The sequence below is a fragment of the Pelodiscus sinensis genome, chromosome 16, assembly GCF_049634645.1.
Source record: "Pelodiscus sinensis isolate JC-2024 chromosome 16, ASM4963464v1, whole genome shotgun sequence".
In the NCBI taxonomy this organism is placed as follows: Eukaryota; Metazoa; Chordata; order Testudines; family Trionychidae; genus Pelodiscus; species Pelodiscus sinensis.
Window position 1 is genome coordinate 18641758 of NC_134726.1, and position 21459 is coordinate 18663216.

Here is a 21459-nt window from a genome sequence, read left to right on the forward strand (position 1 = left end):
GTTATGGGAACAAGTACAGGTTGAATCTCCCTGTTTCAGCACCCTCAGGACTTGATTGGTCCCAGATGAGGGATTTTTCCAGACCAGGGGAGATCATTTCAGGCTCCCTGCTGCTGGTTTCCCCCTTTCCAGTTACCCCCCTCCCCCCCCAACAGACTTCCTGGCTCCTCCTGCAGCCCAGCTGAGCTGTGCATCAGCTCCCAGGCCCTTCCCAGCTCAGCTGAGCTGTGTGCCAGCTCCTGGTGCCTGTTTCTGTCCTCCTTTTGCTACCCAGCTGAGCCACACACTGGCTTCCTGCCCAGCTGTCTCCCAGCACAGCTGAGCAGTGCACCAGCTTCTGGCTCCTCCCTTACTGGCCAGCTGAACTGCATGCTGACTTCTGTCCCCCCACACTCCTGCAATGCCCTGGAACACTTTGATCCTGGAACATCTGTGGTCATGCTGGACCAGAGAACCCAGGTTTTTAGATGTGCAACCTATAAATAACTTTTCCTTATTCACTTTTTCCATACTTGTCATGATTTTACAGACCTCTATCATATCCGCCCTTAGTCTCCTCCCTTTTTTAAGATAGAAAGTCCCAATCTTTTTTAATCTCTCTTCATATGTTATCCATTCCAGACCCCAATCATTTTTGTTGCCCTTTGCCGATACCGATATATCTTTTTTGAGATACGCAGTATTCAAGATGTGGGCATACCATTAATTTATATAGAGACAATAAGACATTCTCTGTCTTATTCTCTATCCCATTAATGATTCCTAACATTGTTTGCTTTTTTGACTGCTGCTGTACTTTGCTGCTCTGTCTCTGATGCTTCTTTCTGTGATGCTTCTTACTGTAGTATCTTACCACCTTGCAAACATTGATTTAATCCCCCTGTCATCCCTGGAAAGCAGAGAATTGTTGTCCTTCCCATTTTACACAAGGAGAGTAAGTGACTTTTCTACATTTATATAGGAAGCTTTGTGGCAGACCTTGAAAAAAAAAAAAAGCCAGGTCTCTTGGTTTCCAGTCCGTGTGCCAAACCACAAGACCATCCTTCCTCTCTCTCTGAAAACAAGAGACCTGTTAAACTATTACTACGTTGTTTTAGAAACTAGCAAATGTCTGGTCAAAGTGTAAGATGGCGAATGTAATCTACGGAAATGTACTTCAGAAAGTTCAATCTAGTGCAGTAAAGGAAGGGTTATGGAAAGGAAACCTGTCTGAATTACAGCGGTGTGAACTGGGTCATTCCTGATTGAAATTGTGTGTGCTGATTTTTTTCGGTACCTCATTGAGCTCATTTGTTCCTACCAAGTCTGGTCAATGCTAGGGATGTTAAATATTGGTTAATTGAATAGTTGATTAACCTCATGAATTACTATGGGCTAGTCAACTATTCTATAGTTCCTAGACAGGCGGGTCTGAGCTCCCGGACCCCGCACGAGTTGGAACTAAGCCGGGCTGCATGCCCACCTGGCTCCTAATACACTTTAAATGCAAAGATCTCTAAGCCCTTTACAAATTCTGAAACAAAAGACAGGACTATGCAGCACTTTAAAGACTAACAAGATGGTTTATTAAGTGATGAGCTTCCCCAATTATCACCCCTAATATCATTATCTCATAGACACTAACCTCCCCCCATACTCTCCCTTTGTTCTAAAGTCTGATTTGTCAATTTTATGTGTGTTCACTTTTTTTGATTATATCCCTTTGGTATATATGGTCATGCCAATTTTCTTCCACAGTTTGATCTGAGAAAGTGAGTCTGTCCCACGAAAGCTCATTACTTAATAAACCATCTTGTTAGTCTTTAAAGTGCTGCATAGTCCTGTATTTTGTTTCAGAATTTGTAAAGGGCTTAGAGATCTTTGGTTGCTGTAATTAGTATTTGCCATGTAAATAATGTTGTGTTGGTAGCTGCTAATAATCTTTTGTGTTGGGGGTCCCTCATTCAGGAATTTTACCAGGATGGAAATGGACCAGAGAATGTTGGCATTTATAATCTGTCCAAAGGAGTTAACCGTTTCTGTCTTTCAAAGCCAGGTAGCTTCTTTTTAATGTTGATTTAAAACAAATTGCTGGAAGTTTAGCAGTTTTTAGAGTAAATGATCTTTCGTGGCCTCTTAAATCTCTGAGGGGTTATTGCTATAGTTTTGTTCATATAGAGAAATACCTTACTCTTCAGTTTTTGATGTATTCACAAACAAATTGAAGTCAGAAACTTTCATTGAATTGGGTGTGAGGCACTCCTCTTTGACCACTTATATGAACATTTGCCTGCTAAATTTATTTTGTTCATAAATGGGCTCTCCATTACTAGAATGTGACCTCAGAAATCCCATAGATCTCATTGTAACCCAGAGTTCCTTCCAGGATAGGTTGGGAAAAGGTACCAAAGATTTGTCCAAGCAGGGAAAAGGAACTTCAGAAAGTTTGATTTAAAGCTTTTCTGTACTGAATGCCCCTCACAGCCTGATTAGGAGAAACATCAATACACAACTCTGTGTTTTACTAAGTGTTAGGATTTTATCTTCAGTTCATTGTTAAATTGTTGCCATATTGATACTGCATCGGTCAGCAAGCAGTTGGAGACTGGTCATCTTAATGGATTACAAGTAACCCTGTTCAGTTTGTATCCACACAAGTATGTCCGCACCTGCCATGCTGCCTCATTTTGTTTGTATCAGTATAGTCTGGGAAATGAGCCCATAGTGTGTCTCTAGTGAATGGTACTCAAGTGAAATAAAACAATGCGTTAGTGCCCACAGAAGGGGTAGCATTGATTTAAGTAAACTGCTTTTTAAATGGCACAATTTGGTGATAAGCTGTCCTTAGAATTTCACTGACTGTTATAAAAAATTTCAATCTTTTCAGTTCATCTGTCTTTAACTCTTTCTTCAGGTGTGTATGAAGTAACCCCACGTTCCTGTCACCGGTTTGAGCATGAATACTACATTTATGACACGTAAGAACATTGTGTAACATTTATATTTAACATGTACCTGCTGCCATAATATGCTTTTAAGGTGCCTTCAACCCCTGAGACTTCAGTAACATCAAACTTAAAATGTTGACAGTCATTTTAACCAGTAGAGGGAGCGCGTATCACAACAATGTTAGAAAGTGATCACAACCATTCATGTTGATTAGACATGGCGAAAAGTTTGCCTCATTCATATTTTAAAACTAGTAAGATTTCAGAATGTTTTTATCAGTTTAAATTGATATTTTTGATAATTTGTTTCTCTGAATAATGATTTTTTTTCCTTTGTAAAAAACATTAAAATGGCTTTTACATAGAACTTTGGTCATTTGTCAACATCAGCCTGCAAAAGACAAGTAACAAAACATACAAGAAGATGAATTGCGCTCTGTGTATCTACCCATGGTGTTTTACCTGCCTTGTTTTTCCCTGCTGAATAAAGTATTCACCATAGACTCTTGGGCTGTCTCTACACTGGGCCACTTATTCCAGAAAATCAGCCGCTTTTCCGGAATAAGCTGCAAGCTGTCTACACTGGCCCTTGAATTTCTGGAAAAGCAACGATGCTCTACTGTACAAAATCAGCCGCTATTCCGGAAAAACTATTCTGCTCCCGCTCGGGCATAAGTCCTTATTCCGGAACACTGTTCCGGAAAAGGGCCAGTATAGACAGCCCAGTAGTCTTTTCCGGAAAAAAGCCCCGATCGCGAAAATGACGCTTGGGGCTCTTTTCCGGAAAAGCGCGTCTACATTGGCCACGGACGCTTTTCCGGAAAAGCAGCCTGCCAATGTAGACGCTCCTTTTCCGGAAAAACTTAAAACGGAATACTATTCCGTTTTAAGCAGTTCCAGAAATTCATGCCAGTGTAGACACAGCCTTGTTGTGTAGTGGTGAGCTGCCTGGCTAATGTGTGAAGTAGTTTTAATCTTGTATTCCAGTACTATCCAGAGATATCAACCAAGAATGGGACTCTGGTTTGAATGCATAGTGGGAGACTTTGATCCCAAGTGTATTGCAGTTGAAATAGACAAGATTGACAGATAAATAGGAGGAACCAGAGGCTAAGAGTGAGGCAGTGACTTGCCCATGATCATAGAACTGATCAGTGATACGCTGTGAATAGATTTCCAGTCTATTGCCCTATTGGCTAGACCACACTATCAGTTTGAAAAGTGCCTGGGGTGTCTTGGGGCAAATTCAGTTGAACAAGATACTTTTGTGTTGATATTTAAGGGAAGATACTTAGTTCACCCCTTTGCTTCTTTGATTTTCAGTTCCTCTCCGAGTATCCTAACGCTCACTGCAGTTCGACACCATGTCCTGGGAACAATAACAACAGATAAACTGATGGAGGTGACTGTTATGATTAAGTAAGAACAAAGAACTCTTGGGGTTAAAAAAAGAAAGTATGTCTATTGCATAGTTTTATTCAGCTTATTAATACTTCAGTCTTTTAGCACAGCTGGTGACTACTTCTTAAGTGATTCCACTTTTCGTCTCAAGATTCCTGAGTAGCAGGCTGTGCTGTGGGCTTAGGATTCTCTATGGATGTATAAGTACTTCTTGATTATTATTTTGAACATTGTCTGCTAACTTCCAGTTAGTCTCTATATTTATTTGTAACAGGGTAAAAAAAAATCCTGCTTTTTTCCCCTAAGAATTCATATTTTTAGTGACTTGCCCCTAAGCTGGCGTCTAAAGAGAAGTCGACAGGAGGTTAGCCTGTTCTGAACTCTTTAATCCTGGGATCTGTTTTTCTCTTTTAGTACTTCAAAGAGAGAGGTTTTTTTTGTTTTAGAGGCCTGTTACTGATGTAAAGAGAGCTATAAAAAGAGAACCATGCAGAGTGATTACATACTAATGTGCCAGTTTATGTTCAGCTAAACACACAGCACACAAGGGAGCACTGATTTGTGAACACTTGTAATTGTTTGAGGTGCCAAATCTGGCTGTATGAGGCTGCTAATGATCAGAGCTTTACTGATATTCACGTTCTAGACTGGGTTTCTTAGGCTGTCTTATATTATGGAAATCCTCTAAACAGAGTGTTTTTTCCTGCAGGGCCCCACCTTTTTTAGTATAACAAGCCTGTGGCAGCTGTAGCAATTACTAACATGGAAAAATAGCAGCAAAGAATTGTTAGCTTTTTAAAATACAGTTCTTAACCAGTCACAAACAAGGAGATAGAATATCATGCAACAGCCAGCTCTCCATAGACCACTTGCAAGTGCTCTGCAGGCTGCTGATGGTCCACAGACCACATCAACTGTAGCCAGCTCTAAGTTTTCTGGTGAAAAAGCCTTTTATGAAATGAAAGAAAACATCTCAGACCTTAAATTGACAGTTCTTAGGTTAAAAACCATCTATTTGTTTTAAAAATTCCTGCTTCATAGGATCTAAAGCATGGGTAAGACTTACAATGGGTGGGTAAGACTTACAATGGGGGAAAAAAGCAATTGACTTGTTCAGTTACTGTTCATTCTTTTTCATATGTAAATTTTCTTAAGCTTGAAAAAGAAAAGTAGATTGGTCCAGTTCAGCTTTCAGATTCTTGCTCATTTTCCCCCAAGGGAAGGGTCACATAGTATAGTGTTGTGTAAAAGTTAGTGCTACAGCAGTGTATGTGTGCGTGTGTGCGCGCGTGTGTGCGCGCGTGTGTGTGTGGGAGAGGGAGAGGGACTGGTTACATGAAGTTATGTTCCTTTAGCATTACCACTTGGTCCTTTGATTTTATTTTTGTGGCTAATCTGGCCATCCATTCTTTGCACCTAAATTTCAAAGCTCTGGCAAATGAAATGAGTTCTCATAGGCTTGCATTTGTTCTGTGTACCTGAGCTGCTGTGCTCAAGTAGCTTCAAAATACGAAGCCTTGATTCCCATCCCTCCATTCTAAAGTAAACCAAGCAATTACTTCTCTAGCTAAGTTGTTGGTAGGCTTTCTTGTCTTCTGTGAACATGTGTTTCTATCATTAACTGGCTGGTACACAAAAGTTTGTTTGCTTTTGAAGTTGCTTTAGTTTTTCTTGCACTTGGAATAGGTAGTAGCATGAACGAAGGGTGGCTAAAGAAAATGAGGGAACTGGAGAGATTTGGGCAATATGGAACAAGAGTTGAGGATTATGTTGTTGCAGATGTATTGACCATGTGGCTTCAAATCCAAAGAGACTTTTGTTTTTCCATTTCCACTTTTAGGTCTTCAATTGACAGCGAACCTGCCTTAGTTCTAGGACCCCTGAAGTCATTGCAAGAGTTGCGTAGAGAGCAACAGCTGGCAGAAATTGAGGCTCGCAGACAGGAGAGAGAAAAGAAGGGTCAGGAAGAGGAAGGAACAAAGCCACCAGTACAAGAAATGGTGGAGGAACTTCAAGGGCCATTCTCATATGAATTTTCATATTGGGCAAGGTACTATGGCACCACCACTCTTTTGGTGCTTTTGTCTATTGTTATCCAGTTTGTGTTCCCCCATGCTGTGAGGCCACCAATAACATCTGGGTGGAATATGTACAAGTTATTTTAGCACCTGTGGTAATGTTCTGTGGCTGCAACCTGAAGAGGAAATTATAGTACAGGTTGGACCTACCTGTACCGGCATCTTCAGGACCTGACTGGTCTTGAACCAGGGAATTTGCTAAACCAGGGAAGGTTCCCTTTCACAGCCCCCAGCCACCAACTCTCTGCTCTGCCAGCTCTGGCGGGACACCCTACTACCTCCGGCCCTGGCTGGGCTGCTTGCTAGATTGCTGGCCCTGCTGCCCTGGCTGGACTGCCTGCTGGGCTCCAGCAGCCTGCACTACCGTGGCTGCCACAGGCTCTGGCTCTGGTTCTGCACTGCTGCAGTCTGGCTCAGATCCTGGTTGGGCTGCCGCCAGCTCTGCGCCCGATCCCTCTGCCGCAGATTGCCAAGGGTTTGGGCTTCTGCCTTGTGGCAGTTCACAGGCTCTGGCACTGCTTCACAGTCTGCACAGGTCTCTGGCCCCGGCCTCGTGCTACCACAAGCTGTTGCTGCCCAGTCCTGCACTGTCAAGGGGGCTCCCCCAGACCGGTCCCAGTGCTACAGGTTGTCAGGGGCTGCTGCCACCCTGTCCCACTGCTTCAGCCTGGTCCTGGTCTGGGACTGCCCTTCTGCCACTAGGCTACTGGGGTTCTGTGATCCTGGACTTCTGGTTTTGGGAAGTGCAACCTGTACAGAATGTTTGTGTTGAATAGCTTACTGTTGCTTTTTCTAAAGTCACTGGATGGGCGCTAATTACTAATCAGTGTTACTAGAGCTGCAAATCTTGGTCTTGTTTGAGTTTTCTAGGTCTGGAGAACTAATCACTGTGACGCCTTCATCAAAAGAGCTGCTTTTCTATCCACCCTCTGTGGAAACAATTGTCAGTGGAGGTAAATATGTATAAGATAGTAAAATATAGAGAATATAGCCAAATTACATTCCCACAAATCAATTTATAAACTGTTCTTCTAAAGTTGTTTTGACAGTACATAGCCACTTTCAATTGCAGCTCCATTTCTATAGGGTCTAATATTGTCTGAGTTGAAAGTGGGCCGGCACAGTGTACTGGCAAGAAGTTGCCACTGGAACTGGCCTGTTTATGGCCATTTCTACATTGCTGCTTCTTTTGCGCGGACCCCTCTTCCACCCCTTCTCCCCCCCCCCCCCGCATCAGCACGTTGCCGGACCCTATAGGCAGGGGTGCTAACAGGGGGAAGCAAAAGAGGCAGCTGTCTTGGGTCCAGTGATTTGAAAGGGCTTTGGGCAACCAGAGCCCTGGTGGGAGCCCCAGGCCATTCAAATTGCCGCCAGGGTCCTGGGGTACCCTACTGCTGTTACTGTAGCCCCTGGCTGCTGCAGCAGTAGCAGCCATGAAGGGCTGACTTAGGGTGGGCCTGGGGAGCAGATTCCTCTTCTGCCAAGGGCTCTGCCTCTTCTAGGGGCCAGTGCTGCCACCTCAGGCTGCATACTAGTCAGTCCCAGTACTTACTTTCACCTCTCCTTAGTGTCACTTACTAAACACTGAACGTGTTACCGTTTGAACTACATGATGATAAGAGATGTGTTTTCCCTCAATGAATATGGACAAGGATGCCTAGGCACTATAATAGTATCAATAATGACTAGGGATAGTTGAGTTTAATAATCGATTTAACTGTTGAACTGATAAGCTGATGTTTATCGGTTAATAGTATCAGTTAAACTCAGTCAGGTCCCAGGAGTAGGCTTCGCTGTGGATTCTTCAATATAAAACTAAGCTTTATGCTGCAGAGCCTGCAGCATGCGTAACTGCTAAGATTTTTAGTAGTTACATGGTTACTGTGTTACATGATTTTTAACATCCCTAATAATGACAAATTGAAAGTGTGCCAATGGGATTTCCATTGACTATTCGATTAGTCTATAAGGGCAATTCTGCCTTTGAACTGTAGCAAGAGCCCTGCCAGGTTCTTGCTACATTTCAAAGGCAGAAGCCTGCAGGGAATGCAGGGCCAGCGGGGACCCCACACTCCCTGCAGTGCCTCAGCCTTTGCAATGTATAAGAGCCCTGGCAGGGCTTTTGTACATTTCAAAAGCAGAGTCGCAGCAGAATCGGCACAAGCGGAGACTGCTTCAGTCCCCACTCGTGCCATTTCTGCTGTGCCTCTGCCTCCCCTGCCCTCCATGAAGATGGTGCTGGGGGAACCTGTTTTAAGCTGTAGCTCCTGCTCCCTCCCCTTTCTGCCGCTAACAGAGAGAGGCAGCAAAGGGGAGGGAAGCTTCTGCTTATCGGATAGTCGACTAGTCTCTTACATCCCTAGTGCAAGATATGTTGAAAAGTAGGGTTATTAAAGCTATAGCTGTATGGCCAAGTCTTTAGTATATAGATGAGGGAGAGAATACATCTTTAGTGGAATGGACTTTAGCTTTTGATCATGATTAGATCTGTCGATTAGGAATTAGATAGATTTTTGTTTGTGTTTATTTTTCTGTTTTCCTTCATCTTAGAGTTGACCTGGTGAATTGAAGTTTCTATTGCTAGTGATCTTTTTATAATGAATTTTAGTAAAAAAGTCAGCATGAATCAAATCAGTTTATAATATTGCCACTTATTCACAATACAGTTACACATTCTCTGTCTGTGACCAGCATGCCATAGGTTCTTAGGTGAATGGCTTCAGGTATTTGATAACCTGCAAAAAAGTGTTGGGTTGTCTGTGTGTCTCATACACATTTGAATGGTCTACCAAGCTGTCCTGTTTTAAACTCTGGCACACAAGTGGATTTAGGGTTTCTTTTTTGGATAATGTTCTTAATGTGGCATGAGGTACCTCCCTTTTAGACCTGCTCCATCCCCCCAAATTGCTGCCAAGCTTTGAAATCCTGATTTCACTTGAAATCCTAATGTCACTTTTGATTCCTCTGCAATACTGTGTAATACACAGTGTTTTATCTGTGAGTTAACCTAGTAAATGTAGAACTTCACTGTATTAGGTACATGGGATTTGTTTTGAAATCCAGTTGACTGATTTGAGCATGGGCAATGTTAATAGCTTCTAAGACCAGAATGGACATTATCATGTGATTTGACCTGCATAAATCAGGCTAAAGAAAGGGCCTGAATCAGTCTGTGATTTCTGATGATGTTGAGATATTGCTGTGGAGCACAGGATGGGTGCATTGTTACTGTCTGTTTTCTTTTCTTTCTAAGAAAGCTGCCCTGGGAAGCTGATAGAGATTCATGGAAAGGCAGGCTTATTTCTGGAAGGGCAGATTCATCCTGAGTTGGAGGGTGTTGAGATTATCATTGGTGAAAAGGGAGCAACTTCACCGCTCATCACAGTTTTCACTGATAACAGAGGTGCCTATAGGTAAACAGCACAATCGTTTCTGTCTTTTGGGTTGCCTTAATTTGAATGCTGTGTTGACTATAAAATTGACACTGCCTACGTACTATTTGAATGCTTCTTGGTAGGTTTGTTTTTCCTTTTACCTGGTTTTTGTTTCTTTTTATTTGCAGTGTTGGCCCACTCCACAGTGACTTGGAATATACTGTTACTGCACAGAAAGAAGGGTTTGTTTTGACTGAAGTAGAGGGAACAGTTGGGGATTTCAAAGCTTTTGCTCTTGCTGGAGTGACTTTTGAGGTAATGTTCTTCATGCTTCAGGTTCCTCATAAGAAGGTATCCAATCAGTGCCTCGAGTAAAAAACCCAAATGCATATGGAATACAGATGCAGAGAAATAATTGTGGGATATGGGGGATTTTTTCTGCGATTGATTTTGGTGTCAACAATGGGTGGAACAAATCTCCTTGGCTAATGAGCTTAGTGGTGGACTGTGACTTGACATGCAGAAATTATCTTGCATATATTACAATGAAGGTGTTAGAATCTTACAAAATGTTGGCTTTGTTTCTAATTTAGGCTGTTGGTATCAAAGTAGTTATGAAAACTTCAGTAATTTCCTGGGGATGATAATGCCTTATAAATTGCATGGTTCAATAGTATTGCTAGTGCTAGCTGATCACCGTTGCTTTTTAAAAACAGATTAAAGCTGAAGATGATCAGCCTCTTGCTGGAGTTCTCTTATCCCTCAGTGGAGGGGTATTCCGGTCTAATCTCCTTACACAGGACAATGGCATGCTGACCTTTTCCAACCTGGTAATGTTTGCTCAGTTATGTCTATATTCAGTTTAATCTTGCCCTTCAAAATGGAAATGTTAGCAGTACTTTTCAATAATGGAAGCCCACATTCTCTGTCCTCTTGTCTTACCCATCCATGATAGCTATGAGTTCGACAGCAGGTAGTGAGTTACAGTTCTCTAAGCAACACCCCAAATTCAGTGAGTGGAAATGTAAGATGGAAAAACTAGAAAAAACTGCTTCTCACTCCTGTTCTGACCTGACCCTCCTCACACAGCTGACAGACTAGGCTGGCCTGCATTTCTACAAACAAAACACATTAGCTTATAATACTTTAGTATTCCTTATCTGTTGTTGAGGTCATGTAATGAATGTGATACTGCAGGTCCCTGTCCCATTGTCTTCACACTTTTTCCCAGCAGAGCTGCATTGGTTTATGATCCTATATGTTCCCTGTTTTTTCTCAAGTATGTCTCATCTGGTTTTTTAGTTCTGAAAGATAGCATAGCATGTGGTGGTTGAAGGAAACCTCAGCCCCATGGTGTCCAACCAGTTCTCAAGCAGTTGCCGCTATAGTCACTACTGATATAGTGAACTAGCCACTCTCAACCGGCCAAATAGCCACATGTGGCTAGCGTGTTGGACAAAACAGCCTTAGCCTACATAGCCTGCAGCTCTTTAGGAAATGCAAATTGTAGGAGGCGAGTGAATTATTATGGGTATATTAATGGCAACTAAACAAATTTCTTGATGCCTCTTTGCAGAGCCCAGGACAGTATTACTTTAAACCCATGATGAAAGAGTTCCGCTTTGAACCGTCATCTCAAATGATCGAAGTGCAGGAAGGACAAAATCTTAAAATTACAATAACTGGTTACAGAACAGCTTATAGGTGAGTAGAGCTGAAATACAAAAAAGCTAAGCAGGACAATAAGGTATCCAAAACTGCACCCTGGTCTGCCTGGATGGGCATTAAGCCAAACTACCATTTTTCCTAACATACCTCTATACCAGTTGCTAATGGAGGCTTTTCATCATGTGCACTTAATTTACGCAGTGCATCATAAAAACGTTCTTCATTTAAAAATGTATATTCCATGGTTGTGGTTTTATGGTTGAATGAGCAGGGGTTGAAGCATATCTAGGAAGAACATTGCTTTGAAAGAGCTTTGGCTACTGCACCGAGTCTGGTTTGTGCCACAGCCAGTGAGAGACAGAGATTTGTGTGGGGAAACCCTTTCCTTTTAAGATGTGATTTCCATGAAGAAGTTTGGGACCAGCCAAAATAAATCATACGCTATTTCTTTTGGATCTTTGTATTTGTGGTGATAGTGGAGTGTCTTAATGGGTGTTGCAGCAGCAACACACTTGTGGTAATGGATCCACCTTTTTCTACTCCTAGCTGCTACGGTACAGTTTCTTCTTTAAATGGGGAACCAGAACAAGGGGTTTCAGTGGAAGCTGTAGGGCAGAAAGACTGTAATATCTATGGAGAAGACACAGTTACAGATGAAGAGGGTAAATTCCGACTTCGTGGACTTCTGGTAAGAATTGTAATATATCCAGTGTTGTTTGTTTTTATAGCGTTGTATATATTACTGGAATTATAAAATACATTTTGTAGTTAGTCACAGCATAGTATTTTCTCATCACAATTGTCTGATCACATTCCCTGGGGTCTGCCGTGAGGAGTGTTGAGGTATAGTAATCATTAACTCTAGTGAAAAAGAAACATTCATTAGTACACATCCTACAGTATCCTGTCAGTATTGTGGCAAGGGCCTTGGGAGAATCCTTTTGCACTTCCCTCGTTCCGTTAGAATAACACAATATGTGTGATCTATCTAATGGGTCTGAATAGACACATGAATAATACTAGTGTCCTAGGCAAAGAGTAGTGTGGAGAGTGTTGACTATCTATGTGAAATTACTACCATTGTAACACATCTGTCTGATGAAGCAGTTGTACATTCAAATTTTAGATGCAGTAAATAATTCTGTATGAAGACCTGAAAGCAGAAGTTTTGGACTTGTATGTCTAGGATAAGCTATTGACTGCTTGATCATAAGTAGAATCCTTGCTTCCTGCGTTTGTCATGCTCTGCACAGCTATAGTTTCCTGCCTCAGGGTGCTGCCCTTATTTCAGTGACGGTAGCTTAAATTAACATGACATAATTACACCTTTTTAAAAAATGCAAATTGCAGAGTGTTTATTGAACACAGAAAATAACTATTTGATCTGTTTAATTTTCTTTAAGTAAAATTTTGCATAGCTGAAAACATATTGTACTTCTAATAAACCAATGGAAGTACAGTCCTAACACAGACTCCTCTTGTCTCTGCAGGAAGCGAGCCTCTTGTTTTAGATAGTGTTATTCAGTGACATTTTTGTTGAGGGGTTGGAGAACCTTTTAGTGGATAGGGCTGCATCCATTTATGGTGGTAAAAAATAAATTGAAATGTGTTCGACTTTTTAAAGCCTTTTGAGTATCTCAGTTCTGTTAATGATAAATATTTTAATGTAACTGAATCATGGGATTTGTCTGAATTTTTTGTTTTTAGCCTGGTTGTGTGTATCATATCCAGCTCAAAGCTGAAGGCAATGATCATATTGAAAGAGCCTTACCACAGCATCGTGCAGTTGAGGTAATTTTTTCTGTCATTTTAAACTTGAATCTTTTATTAAAAAGCATCAGAGTTGCTGGTTACCTCTGCTAGGTTTCAGTTACTATTCGGCTATTTCAACGGGAGCTATAGTCTTACCCTTTGGGTGCATTTGAAAATTCCAATTGGTGCCTATCTCTGTCTTTAGGCACCTAATTAATTTTGAGAATCTGGCCATCGGCCTGAATTTTAAGATGGAACATTGACTGAAATCTGGGTAGGCAGCAAGGGATTATATTCAAAGTAACACGATTTATAAGCTGAAATAAACAAGGTAACACATACAAACCGTACCTGGAGACTCTCCCATCGATCAAGTTGAATGCACCCCTATCACTTCGAATGTGGAACGCAACCTTCTCAAAGGATCTGTCTCCCCTCTGAATCCTCTATAACTGTGGTGTCCAAATGGTTCTGAAGCAGTAGCCACTATAGTGCTATAGTGAACTAGCCACAGTCAACCAGCCAAATAGCCACGTGTGGCTAGTGGGTAGCCATGGCTCCATGGTGTCCAACCAGTTCTGCCCTGTGCATTTGTATAAGGAAATGAGCCAAAATCAACCTTTTGTTCATCAAGGATCAGGTAGTACCTTGCTCTTGGTTAGACTAGAATAACAACAGAGCCAGGAGAATTCTTGGCTAGTTCTGCATACTGATCTGGAATCCTGGGTCTGTCCGGATTTATCTCTGAGCTGTCCATCTTGAGTTTGTTTTGGTATTTGGCATGTCCCCCATCAGGGGAGTAGCTGAGTGGATTCTGTTTTGAACTAGAGGGTTAAAACAAGGAACCCTCGCCAAATCTTGTCTTAATTCTGGATGTTAGCACTGAAGCTTAAACTAAATGTGACCCCAATAGGAATCAAGCTTGAAATAAGTAATCTTCAGTCACCAAGTACCTGAGTATAGGGAATTAACACAGGATGCTCCTTCTAGGTTTCCTTTATCACGGGCAATGAAACATTAGCCAGCAACTCTGAAGGATTTTGTTTCTTAGCATATGCAATTCTTTGCATTATTTATAGCATGCTTATATTTTACACTTAATTACATATGGTAGATATCTTCTGTTTTTATTTCCTAATATGGTCCAAATCATGAAGTCTTTGAGCAGGCAAAAGTACTTGTTCATCTCTGTAGATCTCCATACAATTTAATTGAAATCTCCCTGAACTTAAAACTTACCAGATTTCATGAATATTCCTCTATTGTTGGAGATTCTGATTAGTTGCCTCTCATTTATCTCTCAACAGCTAGCAAAGGTTAATTAGCCTGCCATTAGTTGTTTAAAATTCTGCTGTGGAAATGGTCATTACTCAAGCTAAAATGGATGCCTGACCAGGCTTTCCTTCACTACAGTGAAAGAAAGGAACTGAATTCTTTCAACATTTGGACTCTTCATGCTAATTATGCCCATTCCTCTAGGTGGGAGGGAAGTGGCCACCCAAGTTACAGAAAACAAACAGCCTGTGTGCTGTGAATGATATCCTGTGTACACTAAGCCAGTTCTCCCTAGCACCGTCTCTGCCACCCCTCCCCCTGCTGCTGCCTCTGTCAGCATGCATAGAGGCAGTAGTGGGGTGAGGGAGCAGGGGAAGTTGGAACCCCACTGTGGACAGGGGCTCCTACTAGACAGGCAGCCTGGCTCAGTTCCGGCTCACGGCCAGGACCAAACCCCACTGTGGCTCTGCATTTTAAAAGGCAATAGGAGCTTGAGGGCCAGTGTGAGCTGGGACTGAGTGGGGCTGCCTGCCTCCGACTAAATTTAGGAGGCAGGCTGGTAGGCAGCCTGGCTCAGTTCCTGCTTGCACTGGGTTAGATACCAAACCCTGCTACAGCTCTGCAATTTAAAACAGAGCAGGAGCCGGGACAGGCTGCCTGGCTCTTACTGTCTTTTAAATTGGAGAGCCACAGCGGGGTTTAGTCCTCAACCTGGCACAAGCTGGAACTGGGCTGGCTGCCTTCCCATATTGAGTGATTGAGTAGTCGATATAATTTTTATCAACTAATCAATTACTAAAATAACCTAATTTTAACATCCCTGAAATAAGACCCCCTGGATTCAGCCTACTGGTGATAGAGCCAGTTCTTAGATTTACTATCCCTTGACCATGTCCCTTTTTGCTACTGAAAACTAAGAAGTACCCATTCTAACTGCAGTCACTTTCAGTGAAGTTATTTAGAAAAATATTCTTGTCTGACACTACTCGGCATCTGGTGTGAAGAGCACATAGTATTTAAATTTTAATTGTGCTAAAAGGCCTGATAGGAGAGGTCATGTCACATGTTGCTTCGCTGTCCCTCTCAGCACTCCAGGTTGGACTGCTTCTGAGAATGGTGGTCTGACAGTTTAGCCTACATGTTCTACACTTCTCAAATGTGTGTACTGGTCCTAGCTAAGTAATATAGTGCTGTCACCATGGCGCCAGGCAGCCTTACGCTGATCATGCATGGCCTTGAATTTACAAATGAGCATGCTCTGTTCAAGTAGTGCAGGAAAAACCAGCTGTGATTGGAAACAGATTTCATGTTTCCATGGGACTGATAGTAGGAAACCAATGTTTGTTTAAAACTATGAGCAGTATCTGTGTGTTCTGTTAATTTTCTCTCCTCACAGTATAAATATTCCAGTGTTTGTATACTTTAGGTTGGTAACAGTGACATCGGTGATGTGAATATTATAGCATTTCGACAAATTAACCAATTCGATTTAAGTGGAAATGTGATCACTTCTTCAGAGTATCTCTCTACATTATGGGTAAGTGTAAAGCCAGCCCTTTGATCTTATTCCAGTGTATTCTCCTTCAACTCTAAGATAACTGTGTCATTATCAGTTGGTCAGTAGCCACACTATAGATTACATTCAGATGAGTAGTATCTTTAACTACTTACCAGAGGTGAATTTGCATTTTAGTTACAGTTAAACTTTCAGTGACTGGAGACACTGAAAGTAGTATTTTCAGTGGAATTGTCCAGAGCTAAGGAGCAGTATCTTTTGGATTAGCCCAGTGGGTCTCGGATCTAATAGTTTGCTCTCCCCCTAGGAGAGCAGATCATTAGAGTTGAGATCTGTCTGAATCAGCTTGCTGCTCTGGTTGGAGCCAAAATCTCAGAGATACAGGGCAGAATTGACAAGAATTAGCAATTTGGGTGGACAGTGAAAATAGTATTTATTCCTATATGAACCTCGAGGAGTTAATATTTATTTCTAGTACTCTGTCCAGTCTCATTGTCCTTACCACCTATATCCTTGATGGGGTGTCTGTGCCATCCACCAATTCACACCCACTCAACTCTGCCAGCCCAACCCATCCCAGCTGAGAACAAAGTTCCTTTTGTCCCTATGTCCTCCTATCCTCGCAGAAAGCTCTTTCCATTTGAGCCCCACATCCTAGGCTCATTCCTAACTATTCCTACCTAAGCTAAACAGGTTTAGAATTCCCTCCCCTCTATCAGCTCAAAAATATTCCCCTTCTTCTAGGATCCATCCTTCTTCCCACCCCAAAAATATCCTTCCTACCTAGACTGCCCATAGCTTCTCTTCCCAAATGCTCCTTCACCCTGGCTCAGAACTCCTACTGTTGCAACTCGGTCCTGCTCACACAACCCCTGCTTGCAATATTTTGCTGCCTTAGATAAACTATGCTAGCTGTGTGGCCTCATGCAGTCTGTTTTATCCCATAGTTTACTTTTTATTGCTATTCAGTCTCACATTAGGTACTAAAGCAGCTTTATATTAAGTATCCACCATATCTGCATTATGTTAATTCTGCTCTTTCTTTCCATCTTTTCTTCACCTGCGACATACATCATTTTTGGTGTAATTTTTCTAATAATCTTTGGTTTCCCTTTTTCCTCACTTTCTTATCCCACTTCTTCCTCTTTTTCTAATTCAGGCTGAGTCTAGACTGCATCCCTCTGCCGACAGAGGGATACAAATCAAGCACTTTGGAAGTGCAAGTGAACCCGGGATTTAAATATCCCAGGCTTAATTTGCATACTCATATTCCGACACTGTGCCAATCAGGCTCAGTGTCGAAAGTGAAAGTAAAGTGTAGCCGTAGCTCTGCCAACAGCGGGAAGCTTTTTTGGCAGATCTTGTATGCCTCAAAAAATGAGATTTTTATGCTCTCATTCTCCCCTCCATCCTTTTCTTATTTTTTTCCTCTTCTGCACTTTCCATTTTTAACTTATTCTTGTCTAATTTTTGTCCTCATTGCATGCCAACTTTCTCCCTACCTGAACTTTCTTCATATTATTAATATGAAGGGTTTGATTGACACAGGATAGTGGAAAGGGGATTCAAATCTTATCTGACAGTTTATTTTAGGCTTGGTTTTACAAGGAGAAAAGGTTATCTGTCTAGTCTGGCACATACTGAGATATATTTAGGCATTATGTTTTTATGTAAATTACTGGATCTCCATTTTCATGAATCTTAATATTCTCCCATAACATTTTATATACATGATATTTGTTAATAACTTGGGTGCTGGCCAAAGTGGTACACATGCAAACAAACGCACATGACTATGATATTGGTGCACAAGACAAAACTCACTCCAAGGGAACACTGCTTAGGAGCAGATGAATTTATACTGGTGCAGAGAGACCTCAGGTTACGAGACACTAAGCTAGTTTGTGGGATTTTAAACTTCAGAGTTTGACAGTGCCAGTGTTCTAAATTGCCAAGTTGACTTCAGTAATCTTCTTTTAAAATCGGTGCACTGTACTTTGGGGTGCTTTTCTCCCTTAATATAGGTATGTCTACAATATTTATCATGGTACACTCTTTTATACTTTTTTTTCTCTCTCCCAGGTGAAGCTTTATAAAAGTGAAAATCTTGACAACCCAATCCAAACAGTCTCCTTAGGCCAGTCCCTGTTTTTCCATTTTCCACCTCTGCTCCGAGATGGAGAGGTAATATTATTGTTTGTTGGTTTCATTTATTTCAGTTTTTTAAAAAGATGTTAGCATTATTTCCTGAGTTCTTGTGGCACAGTCGGGATCTGTATGTGCCTTGGAGCAACTGGTGTCTCAGCAGGCTTGGTACATGTTAAACTGACTCTGTTGTTTGAATGTTCTCGTACCTGTGAATCTGATATTTTCTACTGTAGCTGGCAATTGATTTTATTTTTTATACCCAGAATTACGTGGTGCTCTTGGATTCCACAGTGTCCAAATCCCAGTATGATTACACCTTACCACAAGTTTCATTCACTGCCACTGGATACCATAAACATATCACTTTAGTCTTCAGTCCCACCGTAAGTATCGAGTTCCCTAACTTTCATTTTCAATATTGAACTTGGAGAAATATGCCTACATATTGTAGCTTCTATGCTTTTCCTAGGCTTCTATTGAAACCTATGTCAAGACTTTCATTAACCATTGTCTCCCATGGAAGTCTTGTCATTGATTTCAGTGCAAATTGGATTTGGCATACAGAGGAACTTACATACATGGCTATCTAAGGAGTGTCACTGATGAGCTGAAAAATAAGAGTTCTTAGTTACCACCAGTAAAGAATGACTTTTGGAACCAAAAGACAGAACTATGTAGCACTTTAAAGACTAACAAGATGGTTTATTAGGTGATGATCTTTCGTGGGCCAGACCCACTTCCTCAGATCAATATGACATATTGATCTGAGGAAGTGGGTCTGGCCCACGAAAGATCATCACCTAATAAACCATCTTGTTAGTCTTTAAAGTGCTACATAGTTCTGTCTTTTGTTTCAGCTATACCAGACTAACATGACTGCATCTCTATCACTATTCTTGGAACCAAGACTGTCGTTGAAAGCAGGGGGATTCTCCAGACTAACATGGAGTAAAACTTCCACCCTTTCTGTGTGAGAGAGATCTTAAAATGTGTGGTCATGCTCTGCCTCTACTAGTTTGGCCATTCTTTCTGTGTGTAGACCCCAGTGGAATAGGAGGGAAACATGAAATGGCAGTTTTGGCTGCAGGTTGTATATGTGCCTGAGTGCTCCTTTAGTAATGTAGATGCTGTAAAATAATCCATGTGACTGGTGATATTTAGGCACTCAGTGTCAGGTAAATCACGACATACCTCGTTAAAAGCTGTGTAGTGATTTGCCTTAATGCATGAGCTTTAAAACAAACTCCTCAGCTGACAGGTGTTTCTCCAGAGGAGGACCTAATCCTCCCCTAGTACCACTTGAACAGGAACATGCTATACAACTCTTGTCAATCTGTGTTTAGTCATTTAAAGTTGAAAGGTTTAGTAAGTAATACAGTAAGAAACATTTTGAAAACCAATGGCCATTGGTGTTTGCAGAGAAAGTTGCCTGAACAAGATATTCCCCAAGGATCCTACATTGCATTGCCTCTGACACTGCTCCTGCTGTTAGCCGGTTACAACCATGATAAGGTACTAAATGTTCTGCTTTACTGTTCTAATACTTCTCACACCATTTTGTACTATGGTGAAAAGAATGAGGATACACTGATGTGGCATTCTAGTTAGAAGTAAGAAAAGAGTTTTGTGGTTTGTGGTTCACTTGAACCCCTTTAATCCAGCAATCCTGGAAAACAGTGTATGTCAGATTAAAGAAGTTTTGCGGACCATGGAAGGCCTGGGGGTGGGGTCTTGGAAGGTGTGTGAGGGTAATGGGGGGGATGCTTAACTGGCAGCCCACTCCAGGGTACATGTAGCTCTGTGCTCCCTGCTGCCATGGGAGCGGCAGGGGAAAAGCCTCTGGCAAAGCACTTCATTGAGCTGCCATTCCCCCAGCTGGGGAGGAGGAGAATAGAGGCAGCACATAGTGCTGCTTCCTCTGCTCCCTGCCAGGGTCTGTGCCACAGATTTTCCCAGATTAGGGACACCCGGAGTACAGAGGTTCAAGTGTACTTCTTTCATAGGGACCCAAACACAGTACCATTATATGTTTTGCCTGCTGGAATTCAGAGTAGGCATTAATTAATTTAAATTACACAGAAACAATATATGAACATTTAGGGTTTTCAGGAGGTTTGGATTAGGTCACTTCCCACTCAGAAGCCACCATGGTCCAGGCTTTGAACCTATTTCACAAAGGGCATGTCTACAATCGGTTTGTAAAAATAGGGTTGCATGCTTGGCTGAGAATTACTATTGTGGTTGTTCTAAATACAGGTACCATCATAATTATATGCTGCTTCCCCTTTCTTTCCCAGCTTATTCCTTTGCTGTTGCAGCTGACAAGTCGACTGCAAGGAGTGAGGGCACTTGGACAGACAGGTTCAGACGTGGGTGGCCCAGAGGATGCAAAAAGACAACTGAAAAAACAGAAGACAAGACGGACGTGAAGTGAAAGGATTGATTGTAGGAAGTGACACTTCTGTTAGAGTGGAGCCCAAGGAGTTTAAGCATGGCCACTAAACCATAATTTTGATGAATCTGTGGGTTTTATTGACTTCAAATTTTTATTGTACTGTATGATCCCTTTGTCAGAGTCACTACATTTTGGTTGCAAATTTTCAATGGCGTCTGCAGATTCTTGTTTGTTTGAATGCCTCTGTTGTCACTCTGAACAGCTCTTCCATGCCAAAGACAATATTTGTCTCCTTATTGGAAGCTTCCCGGTGATCTAAAAATGTAACATTCATCTTCATGGATAACTTTCCAGGGACAGGTCTAATAAAAATGGTTTTGATTTACCTCTCAGATTTTATTACTGGAAAAGGGGGGAGTCCGCTTTCTTATCTTTTCAATCATCCACTTAATTTAGTTGGATCAGTCATCTTGAGAGTTCCTTGATATCAGTCTCTCCATGAAGTCTGCAGTATACGTGTGTCTACATGAATTGGAGAACTATAGTATGTAAATAGTTCAAGAACTTAATTTAAGGGTAGGGTAGCTATCATTTGCACAACAATGATCAATGCTTGCCTAGTGTGTAAATTATCTTTAGTTAAATGCCAAATATTTGCCTGGCAAAGATGAAGATGGTCTTTAGCTTGAAGACTAGTGTTAATTTCTGATATATATATGCCCATGTTCACACTGCAAAAGTTGTGTAAATCTCAAGTTTATGTACATAATATGAACTCGGCAGATCTCTAGCTTTCATGAAGTGGATGGAGAGGAGAGTTGTATCTTCCTTTCTGAAGTTAAAATGCATCATAACTTCAATATGTATAGAATATAGTTCTGCCTTTCCTGAAACTTGCATGCCATATGTGACCATTTTGCCAGGT

The 21459-nt window shown here is 41.6% G+C and overlaps 1 protein-coding gene across 1 annotated transcript in view; it reads left to right on the forward strand.

The window, feature by feature from the left end:
• The window catches only part of NOMO2 (NODAL modulator 2), a 37637-nt gene extending 16718 nt beyond the window's left edge, over positions 1 to 20919 (forward strand). The window contains exons 16-31 of the mRNA XM_075899375.1: positions 1948 to 2035; positions 2894 to 2957; positions 4251 to 4346; positions 6169 to 6378; positions 7277 to 7359; positions 9660 to 9819; positions 9969 to 10095; positions 10497 to 10610; positions 11357 to 11484; positions 11995 to 12136; positions 13156 to 13239; positions 15902 to 16012; positions 18074 to 18175; positions 18403 to 18522; positions 19559 to 19651; positions 20437 to 20919. Coding sequence (XP_075755490.1) covers positions 1948 to 2035; positions 2894 to 2957; positions 4251 to 4346; positions 6169 to 6378; positions 7277 to 7359; positions 9660 to 9819; positions 9969 to 10095; positions 10497 to 10610; positions 11357 to 11484; positions 11995 to 12136; positions 13156 to 13239; positions 15902 to 16012; positions 18074 to 18175; positions 18403 to 18522; positions 19559 to 19651; positions 20437 to 20568 — 1854 coding nt within the window. The 3' untranslated portion in view covers positions 20569 to 20919. The remainder of the gene's footprint in view (positions 1 to 1947; positions 2036 to 2893; positions 2958 to 4250; positions 4347 to 6168; positions 6379 to 7276; positions 7360 to 9659; positions 9820 to 9968; positions 10096 to 10496; positions 10611 to 11356; positions 11485 to 11994; positions 12137 to 13155; positions 13240 to 15901; positions 16013 to 18073; positions 18176 to 18402; positions 18523 to 19558; positions 19652 to 20436) is intronic.
• Positions 20920 to 21459: the final 540 nt, after the last annotated feature.